This window comes from Helicoverpa zea, chromosome 18 (genome assembly GCF_022581195.2).
Source record: "Helicoverpa zea isolate HzStark_Cry1AcR chromosome 18, ilHelZeax1.1, whole genome shotgun sequence".
Taxonomy (NCBI): Eukaryota; Metazoa; Arthropoda; class Insecta; order Lepidoptera; family Noctuidae; genus Helicoverpa; species Helicoverpa zea.
Genome location: NC_061469.1, coordinates 10,612,580 through 10,631,932, shown reverse-complemented (window position 1 = coordinate 10,631,932; position 19,353 = coordinate 10,612,580). Strand labels below are relative to the sequence as shown.

Below are 19,353 nucleotides of genomic sequence, written 5' to 3'. Positions count from 1 at the left end.
TGATAAAAGGCCTGACATGACACCTCAAATAAATCGATAAATAAAAAAAAAATCTAGTACCTAGGTACAGTAATGAACTACAGTCAAAGTCAAGCTTACATTATTCCTGTGAGAACCACCTTGAGCTACCAACGTACACAATCCCAGCACATAGTAGCTTTATCCTTGTAATCTGCAATGCTATCATGTTATCAGCCCTGGCCACCACAGACAGATAAGCGCCAGTCGGTACACAGACGCAGACGGGGCTATCATAGTTGACAATGACACGATGTGCGCAGTTTTCTGCATAATGCCATGGTGTTCTAGAATAACTTGACGGAACGTAAGTCCATAATTCCGCAAAACAACTTTATCTACGATTTCTAAAACCTAGAGGTATAGGACAGGATAGGCAAAGAAAAATAATTGAAGGCACTATGATTCTTTTGGTACATTATTTTTCCTAAACAGCTATTGGTGTTCACCATCATTTTACGCAGGCTTCAAGTCTTTTTAGTAAAAAAACTGTTCAAAAATAATTATAGGATATATCTAATCCACCCTCATGATCGTGCATCGCCTATCATAAATTAATTACAGACACGCATTGTACGAATCTACTTGTCCACAAGAATTACCTAATATCAATCAATTAATTTGTAAAATATTCGAACACACAAATAAACCGGCCAAGTGCGAGTCGGACTCGCGCACCGAGGGTTCCGTACAAATGCTGTATAGATAAAAAGTGAGTTTCGCGCCAACCGTTCAGTTTAGAACAATCATAGTTATGGTAATTTCGTGAGAGTCAAAATAGTTAATATTTTTATTATTAAACGGTTTTATTTAGCTTACCCCGTTTGTTTTATTTATTCTTGGGTCAAATTTAGTAATTCAAATTTCACCCTCTTCCTGTCAACCGATTAATCTGAAATTTTGTATACACCTTTAATTCCGATGACAATACAATATAGTAATATCAATAACATTGTAAATCCAATATGGCCGCCGGCACAAAATGGCGGATAACGTAGATTTTATCAATCCCATCAATATGAGTATCAAATGAAAGGGCTCAACAAGCAGAATACAATATACTATAAAAAATTGAAATCCAAGATGGCGGCCGCTACAAAATGGCGGATAACGTAGGTTTTATCAATCCCATCAATATGGGTATCAAATGAAAGTTCTCAACCAGTAGAATACAATGTACTATATAAAATTAAAATCCAAGATGGCGGCCTCTACAAAATGGCGGATAACTTAGGTTTTATAAATCCCATCAACATGGGTATCAAATGAAAGGACTCAACAAGTAGAATACAATGTACTATATAAAATTAAAATCCAAGATGGCGGCCTCTACAAAATGGCGGATAACTTAAGTTTTATAAATCCCATCAACATGGGTATCAAATGAAAGGTCTCAACAAGTAGAATACAATTTACTATGCAAAATTGAAATCTAAGATGGCGGATAACGTAGGTTTTATCAATCCCATCAATATGGGTATCAAATGAAAGGGCTCAACAAACAGAATACAATATACTATAAAAAATTAAATCCAAGATGGCGGCCGCTATAAAATGGCGGATAACGTAGGTTTTATCAATCCCATCAACATGGGTATCAAATGAAAGGTCTCAACAAGTAGAATACAATTTACTATGCAAAATTGAAATCTAAGATGGCCGCCGCTACCAAATGGCTGATAACAATTTTTTATCAATCCCACCAATACGGGTATCAAATAAAAGGGCTTCACAAGTAGCAAACTGTCAGTAACTCCAGCGGGGCCCAACAGGGCCAAGGCCTGCCTGGGCTGCGAGATTGTTCGAAAGAGTTACCGCGGCCCTGGTACATAAAAGGCCTACGACGGAACAAAACGGTTTCTAGTCAAGAGTCTGACACTCCCTCACCGCTGCTGACCCACAGCAGGAGAGGTCATGTGATGATTTTTGGGGTTGTTAAAAAAAAAAGTATCTGGAAGGGCTATGTATTGAGGAATTAGATTGTAATAAATTGTCAGGTAAGAGACCGTGTAATAATGATACACTAAATGAATTAGATAGAATGAGGAATATTCGGTACGCATTTTCATTAAATACTAAAAACTAGAAAATAAAAAATCGGTAAAAAAACTTTTAAGTTAAACGGTTTTATCTTATGTGCACTGAAAACTAGAAAATAAAAAAATAGTTACTTACCTGTCAACCTACGTAGGTGGTCCCGGTCATATTAAACTAAAATAAAAACGTGGGGCCCCTGTGAAATCCTACCTATGGCAAAGCATATCTTTATACTTTGGTAGATCATGAGCTCGGCGTTCGCCGGTGAAGCTGCTACGGCTGATTATTGATTGTCAAAATCTCCAGTTACGATTATAGTAAGTCGATGCAATCCACACCTATTATACCTCTAGAAGAAAGTACTACAGCAATAGTTAATGGGCCCCACGTTTTTATATTAGTTTAATATGACCGGGACCACCTACGTAGGTTGACAGGTAAGTAACTATTTTTTTATTTTCTAGTTTTCAGTGCACATAAGATAAAACCGTTTAACTTAAAAGTTTTTTTACCGATTTTTTTATTTTATAATATAACTAAAATAGTAGGCCAGTACCTTGTAAAAGTTATTTATATACAACATTTTATAGTCATCATTCAGAAATCTGATTGAAAATAACTAATTATGTCTTAAAGGTCATGGGGCATATCTGACCCGCTTTGTAAAAAGTGGCGGACATGAATCAAAGTCGTTTTAAATCGTGGAGAATGGTATGACGTTTCTTTGAATATAAATATTTTATTAAAATTCCATGGAGACGAATGTCCAGGATCGTTTGAAAAATATAAAAGACAAGCAGTTTCAGAGGATTGTACAGGTTGCAATGCTAGTTTTTATTGGTAAAGACATTTCATAAAGAAGGAAGGTGCCAATCCGGATGACCAGGATCTGATGAGGATCTGGAAACCCAGAGAAATCGAGGGCAACTCTTGAATATTGTAGGCACGCATCGAGTCATAACCAGACATGTGAGTGTATTTTTGAGGGTACTGGTAAACTGAAGGTTTGGAGCTGATTTGATTATGGAGACTACAGAGAGTCAAGGGAACTCCCGAACGGTATGTTGCAACTACCACGTGTTTGGGCTTATTTTATTCGTATTGGCGAAGACTTTCCACAAAGATAGGTTTGACTGCCATTGTGGGATCGACAGCTAAGATCAGATATAGTTATGGGAACTCCTTTACAATTTATAACGTAACCTTGTGTTGGAGCTTATTTTATTTTAGGTGATGAGAATTCACTACTAACTTGGGTTAAAGCAGCCATTGCAGGAATGGGATCTTTTATTTTTGAGGGATTAATCACCTAAAGAGCCCCAGTTTCAGGTTTTTTTCCGCCTGGTTTCTAGAGCCTTGACAAAAGTGTAATTCTGTCCCTTTCTTTGTTTTATAAAGTCGGCATTATTTTATTTTGTAGCATTTTACAAACAAATCCAACTTCAAACATATAAAAAAGCAACAAGAAAACAAAAGCAAGAAAGAAATTAAAAAGATGTTAGGTGCATCGGTCTAGAAGTCGGTGTCTAGAGGATGCATCTATATTTATTTAACCACCGAGATCTAGACCGATGCATATAAACAGTTTTGTTGTTGTTTTAGAAGTTGTTTTTTTTTGTAAAAAGTTTTTATTTTTATAACTTTTGTGAAAAGTTCTCGTCAATACGAATAATATAAGCCCAAACACGACGTAACTAAAACATACTGTTGAGGAGTTCTCTCGACTTTCTCACGTCTCCATCATCAGGTAAGCTCTAAACCTTCACTGTTTGACAGTATCACCAGACATACATCTGAGAATCAAGTTTTAATCCTATGCATGCCTACAATTTCTGATAGTTGCCCTCGATTTCTCAGGATTTCCATCATCAGATCCTGACCTGATGACAATGGAAATAAACGGCGAGTATACTCTTTCACTACAAAGAAATGATTTCTCAATTCCGTCAAACTTGGTCGTTTAAATTCCCCATTGAAATGAGGAAAATATTTAATGTTTACACCTGATTTTCTCTAGATTCCCATGGTTCACATTGATGCGACTAATGCCATAGTAAATCAGAGCCTTTATCATTATACTGTGCTATATTTCGTTCGTATCCGCCGTGGGTATGGTTTTCATACTAAGGTGCCCAATGACCATTGAATGATTTAAAATTTTTCACAGTTTAGAGGCCATTATATTTAAGAAGTGTTTGATATGAATTTCACTTTTTATTCAAAACGTTAATATCTCTACGCGTTCATGTGAAAAAGGGTAGGTAGTAAGTTTATAATTATTAAAAAAATATTTTATGTCATGTAAGCAAAAATAATATTTTAATATCTTATGTAACTTCAAATTTATCATTTTCGCAATTTTTCCTTTATCTGTACTATATAACGTTGCTTCGTGCCGAATTTTAAGATTCTGAGTTCACGGGAAGTACCTTGTAGGTTTTGATTCCCTAGCGTGTGACGGAAATTCGTCTAAGGTGTCGGTAAAACTGCTGTATCTTTTGATCGCGTTAACTTAGAAGTTTGATTTTTTCATTGCTTAAAGGGACAATAGACCTAGGTATTTGGTATAAATTTCAATTTGGTACCTTTATTCGTTCGTGAGAAATAAGGTAGTAAGTTTTATTTTATTAAAATATTTTTTTTATATTATATAACAAAAAAAATGAGATTTTCGCAATTTTTCCTATATTTGCATTATATAACAATGCTTCATGCCAAATTTCAAGATTCTGAGTTTACGGGAAGTACCCTGTAGGTTTTGATTCCTTTGCGAGTGTCGAGAATTTGTTGAAAATATCGACATAATCGGTTGTATCTTTTGATTGGCTTGGCTTAGAAGCTTGATATTTTCACAGCCTAAAGGGACAATAGACCTGAGTATTTCATGTGAATTTCAGCTTGATACGTCCACGCGTTCTTAAGATAAAGGGTCTTGACAGACAGACAGACAGACAGACAGACAGACAGACAGACAGACAGACGGACAACAAAGTGATCCTATAAGGGTTCCGTTTTTTCCTTTCGAGGTACGGAACCCTAAAAATACTATAAAGATAATAAAACGAATGAGGATATCGGCTACTGCTATGTTATGTAGGTATTTTATTAATTTACTAGCTGTTGCCCGCAACTTCGTCTGCGTGGGCAATATAGAATAGTCAAAATACTACTTATCCCGTAGGTGCATTCTTTCACGTGACAGTATAATTAGGATAAGCACTTAGCAGTCGCATAGATTCATTGATCAAGGTTGTGTTGTGGATGTGACCATTTATCTAAACAAAAGAAGTAAAGTTTGTGACGTTGTGAATATCTCTGGATCCAGTCAGCCAATTTGGAAAATTATAACGTATGGTGCGTAAGTAATTTTCACAGGAAACAGTTATAATCTATGTCTATATGCTTTGAGTGTGACAAAGCTGTCATTTGTACATTTTCTGCAGCTGCTGCGACTAATCAGAAGCCAGAAAGTCTGTCAGTCTTACCATGGATATCGTCTTGTGTAGTTGACTGGATTGAAGGTAGCTAGATAGGTAGTCGCTCCAAGCAAAATATTGGTACTCAAACAGATTCGGTGACTGGAAGCCCAACACCAACATAGTTGGGGAATAGCTGGATGGATGATAAAATGAGTCATCATCATCAGCAGGCGCATAGGGTAGGATAGTTTCACTACTGGGAAGAAACACTTGTATGACGGGGATTTTCTGTGCACTTACTCACTATGGTAAGGCTGACCCCACATTAGGCGTGCGCGATCCTCGGGCGTGTGAGTAGCGCGGGCGTCGCGAGCGCGCTGCGTGAACGTCGCGTTTTGCTGCCCTGCGGCATGTGCACGCGAGCACGCGGCGCTCGAGTTGCGTTCTTACCCCTTCGCCCGCTATCCCCGCCGCCCGCTAAACGCCTTAGCAGTTAAACGTCAAGGAGAGCGGCGCGTGCGCGACGCGAGCGCGCTGTAGGTAAATGCCGCAGGGCAGCAAAACGCGTCGCACGCGCGGCGCCCGCGCTACTCACACGCCCGAGTTCGTACTTGAAACCTGCAGTTTTGCCAAGGTTTTCAAAATGTACACTTGCAATTTGTCATTTCTTGGTGGAGCCAGCAAATCGAAAGAAACATACGGCCTCTGCCTCGAATTTTGCGGGCAGCGGGGCGGCGGCGGCGGCGGCGCGGGAGCGGCAGGATCTTACGCGTATAATCAAATGGACCGGCCCTCGAATACAGCGGCGCGGGAGCGGCGCGGCGGCGGGCAATGAGCGGTGCGCTCCATTCAAGCGGCGACCGCCGCGTCGGGCGTCTGCATTGTAGGCATAGTGTTATACATTTTTTTTGTGACTTATCAAAATGTCTTAGGACGTGCAAGAGCTAATTATTTCGGCCATCTTTGATAGGACACCCATATGGAACAGCAAACACAATAGAACACAACACTACACTGCTATAGTGCCGCGCGATCTGCCCGCTAGTTTCGAGAACAGGTATGCGTTGCCCGCCCCGCTCCCGCGCCGCCGCCGCTGCCGCCCCGCTGCCCGCAAAATTCGAGGCAGAGGCCTAAGTGTTGTATACTGTACACACACCCCGGGAAAATTTCGCTCTTGCGGATGACGTTTATATACCATATTTTGTGTCACACAGGACGACAGTATCCACCGAAACACTTTCAAAGATCTGATGAACGAACAAATCAGACCTGACTTGGTCACCTGGGGCCAATCAGAGCTCTATGAAGCGCTCATATGCTTTGGCTCCTACTGTTATTGCGGTTTCTGAAAATTTATTCACCTCATTCAACGATGAATGTAATTCTGATGGTACTATTAAGAACACTTGCTTAGCGCAGAAGCTGACGTTGGCAGGTCGACTCTTTTGACTTCTCGAATAGGATACCATTAGTTTTTGTGCAATGCACACCTGTAATGCATGCTGGATTTGCAACAGAAAACAATTCTGTCTTTGTGATTGAATGACATCAAACGTAGTTTTATATAAAAGGTGTTTTTTTAGACTTGGCTCGGGTCCTACTGAGACTGTTCGTAATCGTGACCAGTGTATTTGCGATCAGAAGTTGAAAGTAAGCATGTCTCTGGTATGCGACGCGTAATTTGTACGTTTTCAGACGCATAAAGCATTTTACGTGAGTATGGTATTAAATCGAGAAAGCTCCCATTTCTTATCTGCACTTTGTATCTGGGCTTGTTCTTAAAGCTACAGAATCCTACATTACCTACCTACCTCACGCTTAGCAGGGCTTGCGAGAGACAGATCCTCATTTCTTCTAGGATTAAGTTTACATATTTTGCATCAGAAAAAATACTTAAGGTCTACTTAATACTACTCACTCAAAGTAATTTGTTTTAAGGCCACCACATTAGTGGAAGATAAGCTAAACTATGTTTATGAAAAAATCCTGATATGAACTCCATCTGTAACTTCAAATGATAATTAATTGTTATACTAAAGTCATCATTTTTGACATAATGTTCAAAAAATTACTTAGATGGCACCGTTTTAAATTTGGCTGAGAACTATTAATTTTCCTTTCATCAAGGTAATAATTGTAATTGGATTTTGATGTGGCACGGCAAACTGACAAACACTATTGAAATGTCTATCGAAAAATTACACTACGTGTTAAAATATGGTGAATTACGGAAAATAAACAACTCCATCTGTTGAAATAATAATCCTCTATAAAGAATGTATGGTAATTTATTGTCATTTACCACCTCGCTCCTTTGTCAAATTTTATGTATTTTATTTAACACAGATTACCACAGATGGAGCTACTTTAACCTTGGCTAAACAAAATTTTAATTTTTTTTTTCTTCCAAAGTTACTTATGAAGGTGTGATTTTCTGTGTAAAGATTAATAGGCCGATCAACTAATATAAGTACAACATTCAAATGTACAGTTTTGACAAACAGATTGCGTGTCGTAATATTTTACATCTTGAATTCACAAAATTAATCATATCTTTTGATAGAGTGAATCGATTTCGATGAAACAAAAACTAAGTAATACCCCAAGTTACGTAGAATTTTTGTATATAAGCATTGTCTGCATTGAATTCGTAGATTTTACGTGAATCCCGAACGAACAAACAGATAAACAGATAAACAGACAAACAGACAAACAGACAAAAATGACAAAAATGATGGAAATGGGTTCTGTTAGTTATCCTTTAACATGCTGGCTATTTTTTTTGTCAATTTCTTCAATGTACAAAAATTACTTTTCTACAGATTTATTATATGTATAGATATAGATGTTTCCTAATAAAGACCTAAAAGTTAGTTTCGTTAGTAGTGTTAATATTCTTGGCAGTAGTTGGGGACTATCAAGTTATGAGCGACCAGCGATAATAGATAAAAATAAGTTCTTATATCTGAAATCCGGGACTACTTACGACTAGGGCTGCCATCCCGAATTTCGCCAAACCCGGACAAACATTAAAAAAACCCGGACATTTGGCGTACATCGCATTTTTTCCCTGAACGAGTATGATTTTTTTTAAACAAAATAATACCTAATTTGTAATCCATTTACTATTAACATATACTTAAATTCAATGAGGTGCTTCCTTACATGAAAAGTGTCCGGGTTTTCCCCGGACGCTTCTTGAAACCCCGCCCGGACGGCCTCCAAACGAGGACAAATCCGGGGAAACCCGGACGGATGGCAGCCCTACTTACGACGCAATCGAAAAAAAAAAATCGCACACGACCATTTATGGAGAATATCTAAAAATGGAAGAAAATGACATATTGCGCCGACCCCAAGTAAAATTAAGAACAGGGCATTTTTTCGGTACCTAATTAAAAAAGAACAGTCTTTTACTAGTTATGTACCTACTACAATTAGTATACTTTTATCGCTTTAATGTAAAGATAGGCTGGTAACAGTTAGGTACTTTCACATTGTATAATAATAAATTGGAGTTTTTAATCTTTTTATCTCAAGCTATCGAAAAATCATACGATGCATTAAATAACACATAGATTTTATCTACTTGTCGTTACCATTTATTTTTAGAAACTTGGGATTTTTTTGATGAAAATTTTAAATTGTAGGTAGGTATGTACCTCGATTATTTTTAGGCTGTATTTTTACTTAACGTTCTACCATAAATTAGTAGGTCTCCGCTAACTTTAGACTTACCTACATATTTCCGCTATTTCTCGTAATATGAACCACTTTACAAAAAACAGTCAAACGAATGTCCATCGCTGTGGAACAGGAATTAATTAATATTTCCTATAGTGTCAAATCTTAACACGATCTTTTGTATCATCTATAAGCATTAATTGATAATTTATATGAATCATTTTAATTTTCATGTGAAGTTATTCAAAGCGTTTTTTGTAGAAAGGTAATAAATTGCGTTTAGAAATTATAATAGTTCCGTTTACAAATTATAATTGCCCTTTGAAATTATAATAAGTTTAAGCGATTTAAGAAAGAACCACCATATTACCTACTTCATGATCAAAAGGTTTCCTCTTGATTGAAACAACAAACGGTGAAAAAAATAAAAGATATTTTAAGGTAAAAGCTAATGGTTTTAATGTGAAGGTTAAAGGAGATTCGATTCAAAACTTCTCAAATACCGACATTCAACCGATTTCCCAAAAAGGAGGCACTCAATTTGACAGCGCACTTTTTTTTATCACTGTCATGATATTCCTGTGCCAATAAAAGAATTATCGTTACACGTGTCACGAGATTCCCATACATGACTGCGAAAGTTTTATCAGTTTCCTCGATATGGTAATACCCATTGCAATCCGCGGTGCGCACCTATCTTATTATTATTCTTCTCAACGTTGGTATTTACTCTGAGTACTTTGTAACTGAGCAAATCTGTGTGTGTAACTAAAAGTAGGTATAGTAGTCATTCTGTCTACTCCGTTTGGTAAGGTAGTTAAATCAAAATCGTTAACTTTTAACTATATATGAGGCCAAATGGGGTAAGTATAGGGATGTCTTTAAAATATTGATAAATTGTGTTTACAATTAGGTAAGATTTTAGTTTCGAACCGAATTTAACTCAGATTTTGTTATGAAAAATATTGCTATGGACATAAAACAGACATAAGGTGAGTGATAAGAGATATTTAAGGATACGAGTAAAATTGCGCCAAAAAGCGTCTAATAAAATAAAACAACACCAAACAATATAAAAATACGTCTATTCTTATATTCAAAACTTAAGCTTCGATTCATGTAACGTCAATATCTTATCGACCTCCTGTGCTCTTTCTTTCAAAGTCACCATTTCTTCTTCTGAAAGAACTTCACTCTTCTTCCCCGCGTTCTTGATCAAGAAGTGTTGTATGAACAGTCTTATGCTTTCCCTGAACATGTGTAGTTTGGGCGGCTTCGAAATGCGGTGGAAGACTTCCAGTGAGGATTGGAAGTCGGCGTTCATGATGATGGCGAGAAGAATTTGACGCATGAATCGCACTGAATGTTTGTTCAGTTCGGAGAATTGAATTACCTGGGGGGCAAATAAATGGGTAATAACATTGTGAAGTAAATTCCAGTTCATATAATATGATAGTCGGAAAAATAACTTCTGAAACGTCAATGGTTTTGGGTTAAATCAGTGTTCGGTCCAAAAGGTCTAAAATACTTACCTACTGAATCGAGCCACTGACATGCTTTGCTTGATTAGTTATAAATCTGTGCATTCCAAAGGTACTATGATTATAACTATATAATTGAAGACAATCATGGCATAGGTAATCCATTTTACAAAATAAGGAAACATTTGAAATATTAGTACCTTAGTGAACTTTTAGTAAAAAAAACTTTATTACGTTAATTAATTACTAAAACCTTTGCATTTAAATTTTTTAGTCTCTATAATGTTAAAATAAATAAATACCTTCAAGACAGACAACGGCAGCCCCTTCTCCATGATGAGATGTGTGAGGAACTGCGCCAAGTTGGCGACGCACTGCTTCGGTGTGCTGTCCAGCTCCTTTATCTTGTCCCATACCGAGAACTGGATTGATAGCTGCAGAAATAGTAAAGGAGGAATTAGTTTCAAGTGGACCAGAAAAAGCTGTGAAAGCAGAGCGCAGAAATTAAACAACCAATAGAATTTTTCTGTTCTAATGATTGAATAACTATTGGTTTTGATCGATTGAAAGTTCCTAGTAATTTATTAAAAAACATATATTTGAGGTTTGAATCCTTTAGGAAGTTGTACTTATATACAGAGTAAAACCGGCCGATAGTGAGATTAATTTTTAACACACTTTTATAAGCTTGTTTATATTATAATCATCGGATTATTTTCCTGTCTCAATGCTGGGAAAAGGCTTCATCCAGAGTAAAGTGAATTTATCATCACGCTTACTCAAAACAGGTAAAATTGAAGGCATTTAACTTCCAAAAATACGAAATATACCACAAAAATAATTCCTGCAATATCTATCAAAACACTGACATAGCAATTTAAACCTCCTTCCTCACCTGGTATCTACGATCAGTATCGCATAGCTTCTGTCCCAACACTGCGTAGTACGGGTTATAAGTCTTCTCTTGCAAACAGCAAGCGAGTAGAACATGTACTATCTCCCTCTCTTGTTGTCCTTTGAGGCCTAAGTGCTGGAGTTTTTCGAACGCGTCCATGTAGTCCTGGAAAAAAATTGATAAAAATTTTTAATTCCTAGTGTGAGAAATAATGGAGGAATGAAAATACTCTTTACTGCTAATTAAAACCAGTTTCCGACCACGTTTTCACCTGTGTCACGAGGGATCGACTTCCCGTACCTGGATGGGGATAAAAATGCTATATCCATCTAATGAACTCTCCTGGGTCTAAGTTACCTCCTTACCAATTATCAGCGAAGTCGGTTCAGCCATTCTTAAGTAAACAATGGAGTGACTTTTAATACGATTTTAAACAAAAATATCAAAGTAATTTAGTGACAGTTTGAGTCTCTACTACGGATAATTTTAGAAGGAAGCAGATGGGTCGAATTTTATGGTCTTTAAATAATGACAAACTCAGTTAACATGTAATGGCTAGAAGCTGCCAATTTACTCCATATACGTTTCTGTCCGATTTCATCAAATCATATTCCAAACACCCACCTCAGCAGCCATAATAACGCAGAATATGCTCCTCCGTACGTCAGTGTTCATCCTCTGCTTTCTAGCAAGTTCTAGAAGCTTCTGGTCGGTGCTGGGCAGCACGGCGCTGGCTGGCTTCTCTTCAGGCCGGGACATGTTGCCTTCCCATGCTGACCCTACCACCCACCATTTGCCGCGTTCGTCCGCTGAAAGGGAGAAAGGGTGATTTTTGAGATTCGTCATTGTTAAAGAATTTTTGTACTTTCTTTGTAGATTGTGTAATTTAAGAAATGTTTGCTAAAATAAGATCTATTGTTTTACACTTAAGGCAGTAGCAAGCCAGGATCTGATGTTCAGTGATCTTCCGTTTCCACGAGAAGAATTTTCCGGACAAAAATTTGCTTATTTCCATTCTCACGCTGTACATTATATTTCATTAAAATCGGTTCAGCAGTTTACACATGAAAGACAAACAGACAGTTACTTCTACTGTCATAATAATAATGGCATCCACGGCCGATTTCGGACACGGCGGCTGTTCTCACTTAAGGAGATCAGCCAGCTGCGCAGGACATATTATAGTGCACAAGCATTTGCGCACTCACTATTCCTTCACTCTAAGGCCTCATTTACGGAGACGCGGGGCGTCTCGCGTCGCGTATAGCGTGGCGTCTGGCGGCGCGTCAGACGTTTTTTTCTGTTCACGGCGGGGTGGCGCGTGCAGCGGCACGCATCATCGCACGCGTAAACACAAACTTATAGCAATATACGACAATGTTCATAGAGAAGCGAGACGGGAAGCGTGGCGGTGCCCGCCGCGGCGCCCGCGACGAGTCCTCTAGCGTGTGGCGAATCACGCTTCGGGCATCGCAGCGGCGCACGCTCAACTCGATCAAATCGACTTGTTTTATGTTGGCGAGAGATTAGAGCCATATTTTAATACATCGTAATCTTTGATAGGAGCGCACGTGTCGCAACAACCAGCATGAATGACGAAAAATTGGAACTAGCTTCATCGAGAATTGCCGCTGCGTGCGCCGCCGCGATAAACGCCGCGTGGGACGCGTCGGTGACATCCGCGGGCTTGGCCGCAAAAAACGCCATAATTCAAACAAACGCATCTAAAATCGCTTCTCCGTAAACGCACTCATACAACGCCATATATTTGAATTCAGTGCGGGCCGTGCCGCTCAACGCAACGCGCGACGCCCCGCGTCTCCGTAAACGAGGCCTTAAGGTAAGACCGCACTAGGCGGAACTGCGCTGCAGCGGAGCGACGCGACATTTTAAAATTAAGTTCGATATATCGCACTAGAACTGCAGCGGCGCGACAATATTCTACCCTAGTCGGTTGTCAGCCACTTACCGCGATGGATGAAATTGATTTTTTTAGTTTTCATTTTGTAAATCATATAGCTCTGGATCCATTTTACAACACAAATTGCATGTCCGGCACGTTTCGACTTGTATGAAATAGATTTGTGATGCCTCGTGAGTCGCGATCGCGCTGCTTACTCTATCGCACCTAGCGTCGGCGGAACTGCGCGTAGCGACACAGCGCGTCAATTTTGCTTAGTTGCCCAACTGTGGCGCGCGGTGTCGCGCAGCGTAGTTCCGTTGTCGCGTAGTGCGGTATCTCTAATACATTTACTTAGAAACAATATTTTGCAGCGCAGTGTCGCGTCGCTCCGCTGCAGTGCAGTTCCGCCTAGTGCGGTCTTACCTTTATAGCCCGATGGAACGGCAATCCGTGACACGACCGGAAAGAGATCAGGCGCATGACCGACATTTACGTGCTCTCCGATGCACGGGTGTATCAATCACCAATTTCCAGACTACGGGCTGTTTTGTGAAAGTTTTAAGAAAACCCACAAAGCGATTTCGGCCCGACCCGGGAATCGAACCCGAGACCTCGAGCACAGCAGCCGCGCTTGCGACCACTAGACCAATGAGGCAGTACTACTGTCATAATATAGGTAAATAATTAATGTTTTTTTATATAATTAAATATTTAAAAATGTAAATAATATGTTGAGAAATAAATAAATGAACTACAATAAGTAACAATAAAGTCCTACCTTTCAACAGATCTTCAAGCCGGATATTAAGCGGCGTGATATAGTTCCCCTTCCTGACGATAGTTCGCGTCATCTTCTTGAGATGTTCGCAGTAAGTCGGCTCGTAGTTCGGTATCTTTGTTAAATTGTTGTTCTTAACTGCTAGGAGAACTTCTAGTAGAAACTTTATACGTGATCTGTGGAAGATAGAAATTAGATAGATGAAAAATTGCAAGTCCTTGTTATGGTGTATTCTGCTAGAAGTTAAATTCAATTATTATGGAATAAGATTGCATAAAGAATCTAATTTGCAATAAAACAACAAAAATGGTAAGAGTTCTTCAACGATTGGTTCTTCCTAGCGCAAAACCCCGCCCACACTGCGCAACGCTATTTGCAGGCACTCTATAGGCTCTTTTATATACCCAGCTGGATACAAATACCTTGTTTATCTTATCCAGCTTATATAATGTGCCTAGCGTACACAAAAAGAATAGGACAATACAATTCTACCATGTATCCCAGGTACGGTAAAGTAGTTCTCCCAAAAAGGGAGAAGGGCTCTGGGTGAATACGCCGTCAAAATCTAGTATGTATAAAATAACTCATTTATCTTACCCAGCTGCAGAAGAATCGCTCAGCTTGCTAACCCTGGCCTGTGTGTCGTGTATGAAGTTCTTCAGCGCTAACGGTTCTTCCTTGCGCAACACCCCGCCCACACTGCGCAACGCTACTAGAACGCATTCTATGTTTTTCTCCGATATCGTGTCGAGGAGACGGGTTAGAATGTCGTAGAGGAGTGAGGCGTGATAGATCTGGAAGGTTTACAATATTTTTTATTATATTTTGTAAGTACATACGGACCCTGATAAAAATGAGCTCGATAAATTTGCTTTCCGACAGTGAAAGAATTTTTCCAATTGGACCGTTCAAGCAAAGAAACAAATACTTCAGCTTCATAATATTGGTATCTAACTTTAGATCTCAATGTTTCCTTCTATTGGACCTTATGGATTTAATATGTGCTGTGCTTGACTTGTAAATATGTAAAATTAAGATGATAAGAAAATAGGTTACATGAAATAATATGTGTCTGTCTACTATAAATATTCGAGGAAAAGAAAATAGACATAGAATAAATAATAAAAGTAGTGCATACCTTAAAGCTGTACAAGTGAGCTAAACACGACACTAAGTTGTCGAGTGTTTTGTCTCCAACCGGCTGAGGAGTCTGCATCAAGTCATCAAACCTTTTCGACAACTCTTGTAGGAAATGAGCACCTAGAAAAAGCAATGTTACATACATTAACAACTACTTCACTACATAGTATAAAACAAAGTAGCTTTTTCTGTCTCGTTGTCTGCTTACATTTTCAAGACTGCGCATGCATAACATAATATTAATTATCTGCCTTATATTCTTCTCCGAGTGAAAAGAGGCCTGTGCCTAGTAGTGGGACGATAAATAAAGGTTGTAACGCATTAACTATCTATCAGATGACTAACTGACACTATGTGTTACAACTTACCAATTTCAGAGCCCACATTAGCATGTAACACAGACACTAACGCTGCATGTTCAGCCACCATCCTATCCGGCGTATTGGCCGGTGAGACAGTAGCGTCCAACCATAGTTGAGTAAGTGCTGTGTTCACCGAGTTCCTACTGTTGCTCTGATATAGATTCTCTATAGAGGTGCAAGCCCAGTGGAGATTTGTGCCCGCTAGTTTGTTGAGTACACCTGAAATTATAGGAAAAGTTATTTAGGTATCTCCATGCTTTACGTTTTTAGGGTTAATAATAAGCTGTGGTGATGAAGTACAACAAGAAATATGATATAAGGGTGAATCGAAACCTCTGATTTGATGAGTGTATTCGGAACTAGAAGGATCAAGTCCTTTGGTGTGTAAAACAATAAATTATAAGAATGAAATTAAATATCTCACTTTTAATTTGCCTTTTCAATTGCTGTAGTTGTTTATCTGAACTTGAATCCTTGTTTCTAAGATGTGGTGGTATATACACTCCTTTCTCTTCCTGCAAAAAAAATTAAGCTTTTATGTATGGGTTATGTATTTGTCACCAACTAATCATGAGTTAATCAAGCAGTCTTTAGTAACTACACTATTCATTTTAATATAGCAACTACATACCATTTCTATCTTTACATGCAAGCTTCAAGGTTCCTTTTTACTATCCCATCATTTAAACTTCTTAAGTTCATAGCACTAACCTTAATAACATTCCCTTCCTTATCTCTCTTTCTGCCATAAATATCTTCCCAGACATCAGGTTTCTCTTTTTTCTCCACAACAGGTTCATCACCTTCACCAAATTCATCACCTCCTAAATCATCATCATCATCATCACCAGATAGATGGGAGATTTCATCATCACTAAAAACTTTGCTTAGATCCTCTTCAGAAATGGTTTTCTCCTTTTTATTAGATTTTGGAGTAGCCTTTGTTTCTACTTTGCTAGATTTCTTAATTTCTTCTTTTGTTTTCTGTTTATTGATTTTGTTTGCCTTTTGTGATTTCGTTGGTTTTTCTGTAATAGACAATATTTCATCAATTTTAATTAGGTGTGACACACCTAGGTGTTTTGTTTGAGTAGATAATCTAGACTTAGCCTTTCTTTGCATTATAGAGACAGCAGTAGACAGTTTTATAGATTAAAAAATGAGAATATAAAAGTACTTACCCTCAGGTGCATCATCAGAAAGATCTTCACTGTCATTGTCATCATCACCTTCACTCATCTCACTGTCGCCTTCACTCATGTCCTCATCACCACTCAAATCACCATCTTCATCATCTTCACTATTTTCATCACCTAAATCTTCATCACTACCCATCATTTCATCATCAATATCTGAACCGAATTCATCATCAGAAGCATTTTCTTCATGACTATCGTCATTAGCTGTTGGTTTTCCTTTATCTTTGCCTTTAGTTTTCATTTTATCTTTGATATCTTTGCCAGTAACTGTAGCTAAGTCTTCCTCGAAGTCGGAGTCACCTTCAACTTCAGCTAGATGCTTCTCGGCTGCCACTATCTGTTCTGTTGTTGATTTGTCACATATTTCTAGTAGATCTAGTTTTTAATTTGTTAAGGATATATTTACACTTAATTAGATATGGTAAGAAACAATGTTACTTGTGAGATGACAGCAGATAGAAGAGTATGAAAGGAGAAAACATTGTGGAATGCAAATAAATAATATGAATATGAAAACATGCTGCGCCGACTCTGAATAAAATTGGGATAAGGGCAGGAGGATGATGATGATGATGGATATTTAGACTTAATTGAAACAATGCTTGAATTTATTAATAAACTGGAAAGTTGGACAGCTCTTACATAAACTCAAAATCATTTACTAAACTTGGCTGTAAAATAGCACATTAAGATTTTCCAAGATAGCGCCCTGAATAAAAACAGATATGAAATCGTTTATTTTGCAAGTTGGACATTACATCACTTTTACACGTCATTTTAAGAACCCTGAGGTCGGCATTTCCTGACTGACTGATCCCTGAGAAGAAACGCCGAAACAAACTCAAGGGTCATAGTCTCTTTTAAAGTCCAAACATGTTATAAATCAAATAATATTATGTGTGAGTGTCACCATGTACGCGGTCTGGAATGGCCTTTTGAGGAAAGAGACACATCAGGCTGGAGCTGACCAGTCCCAACAGATGGCACGCATGCATCAGTCGTCGTGTAGGTCAACCATATCTTAGGCAGCTCAACGTATGACAAATTGAAAGGTGTTTCCCTTCAATTCATCATATGTGTTTTTTCCTAGGAAGATGAAATAACTCAACAACCAGCTTATAAATTCAGGTAGAAAAACCTTTTTTTAAAGAATCATTTTAAAAAAGGATACAATCAAGTCCATCATCAGCAAAGAAATTATTCTTATTCTTAGTTTTATTAAGTCCCAGTTGTTTCTCCAGTTTCTTGATAATTTTATCTTCTTCCTCATTGGCTTGTAATAACATCTTTCTTCTCTGTTCCTCAATTTGGTTTTTGAGTTGATTTTCTACTTTTTTCTCCTTTTGCCGTTCTTTGTTTAAGATATCTAATGGTGTTTCTAGTTTCGGTTTTTTCTTTTTCTGAAATATGGTTTAAAGATTACAGATCATACATATATTTTGGTATAATTAATTTAATATGTAAAACTATCTGGTCAAAGAGTAAAAAAAGAAATACCTACCTATCTAAGACAGCTCTCTGACCAAGACCTACTATTATATTGTTATAAACAGAACATAGGGTCAGTGGGTCGTCTTTATAGAATATAAGTAACGAGTTAATACGGGTTTAAGTAAGCCTGACTCCTACAATAAAAGGAGTAAGGCGTGAAACAGCTCTTTATACCTGGTGTTTCTTATCTTAATGCAAGAATTACAACTATTCGAGATACCTTAACTTCGACGGCGGGTTCTGGTGACTCTGCAGGTCGTTTAACAAACCTGCCGGCTGTATAAACTGGCTGCTGTCTCTCAACATTCTTCTTCAGATAATGTTCCTGACGGTGAACTTTCTTCTGCTGTCGCTTTTGTTTCCGTAACACTTTCCGCGTGTTTTCAAACTTAGATTTAGGTTTACTTTTCTTCATTTTACTTCTTAGATGCTAGGCTTTTATTTAATTTCTATGAAATAAGACACTAATAACATAACCTGATAATTTGAGGTTATATTATGAGTTTTCCACGATTATATGACAGATTGACAGTTCCTCTATGTTCCTGCGTGAAACAGACCGCGATTTAAACGTTCTGAAATTGTACGTTTAATATTATAAATTATTTTTAGAGAGACTTGTTTTGTTAATTCCATTCTATTACAAAAATATTTGACTCTAAATATACAATAATCGTTTACGATTTCTGATGCTTTGATTTAAACAATGTGTGAAATTTAATTTCGGAACGATGATTGAAGGGATTCTGCTCGTTTCATTTCATGAAGTATTAAACATTAAACAATACTCGTAGTTATTAAATAGGAAAAAGCCTATTTAATTTCCCGGTTTGTTGCATTATTTGTAACAAAATTATCTTAGTATGATTGGCTAAATATTATGAAAGTTATATATTTCTGACTTTATGTGCCTAATTGTTTTATCAGTTATGGACGGGTTTATCGG

The 19,353-nt window shown here is 37.9% G+C and overlaps 1 protein-coding gene across 1 annotated transcript; it reads right to left on the bottom strand.

The window, feature by feature from the left end:
* Positions 1-10,224: 10,224 nt before the first annotated feature.
* LOC124639188 (nucleolar MIF4G domain-containing protein 1 homolog) lies at positions 10,225-18,947 on the bottom strand. The gene is made up of 13 exons (XM_047176440.1): positions 18,628-18,947; positions 18,088-18,316; positions 16,899-17,291; positions 16,429-16,745; positions 16,142-16,232; positions 15,724-15,936; positions 15,354-15,475; positions 14,813-15,009; positions 14,216-14,391; positions 12,159-12,343; positions 11,535-11,699; positions 10,942-11,073; positions 10,225-10,551 (listed from the first exon to the last, which is right to left on the bottom strand). The coding sequence occupies exons 1-13, from the start codon at positions 18,820-18,822 to the stop codon at positions 10,255-10,257; spliced, it is 2,712 nt and encodes a 903-aa protein (XP_047032396.1). The 5' UTR covers positions 18,823-18,947; the 3' UTR covers positions 10,225-10,254.
* Between the last annotated feature and the right edge of the window lie 406 nt (positions 18,948-19,353).

Bases quoted from the DNA above. Each gene is read 5' to 3' on its own strand.
- LOC124639188 (XM_047176440.1), bottom strand. From the start codon at position 18,822: ATGAAGAAAAGTAAACCTAAATCTAAGTTTGAAAACACGCGGAAAGTG. The intron at 16,233-16,428 runs GTTAGTGCTATG...TTTTTTTTGCAG, and splicing joins AGGAAGGGAATGTTATTAAG to GAAGAGAAAGGAGTGTATAT. The intron at 15,010-15,353 runs GTATGCACTACT...TAAACCTTCCAG, and splicing joins CTCACTTGTACAGCTTTAAG to ATCTATCACGCCTCACTCCT.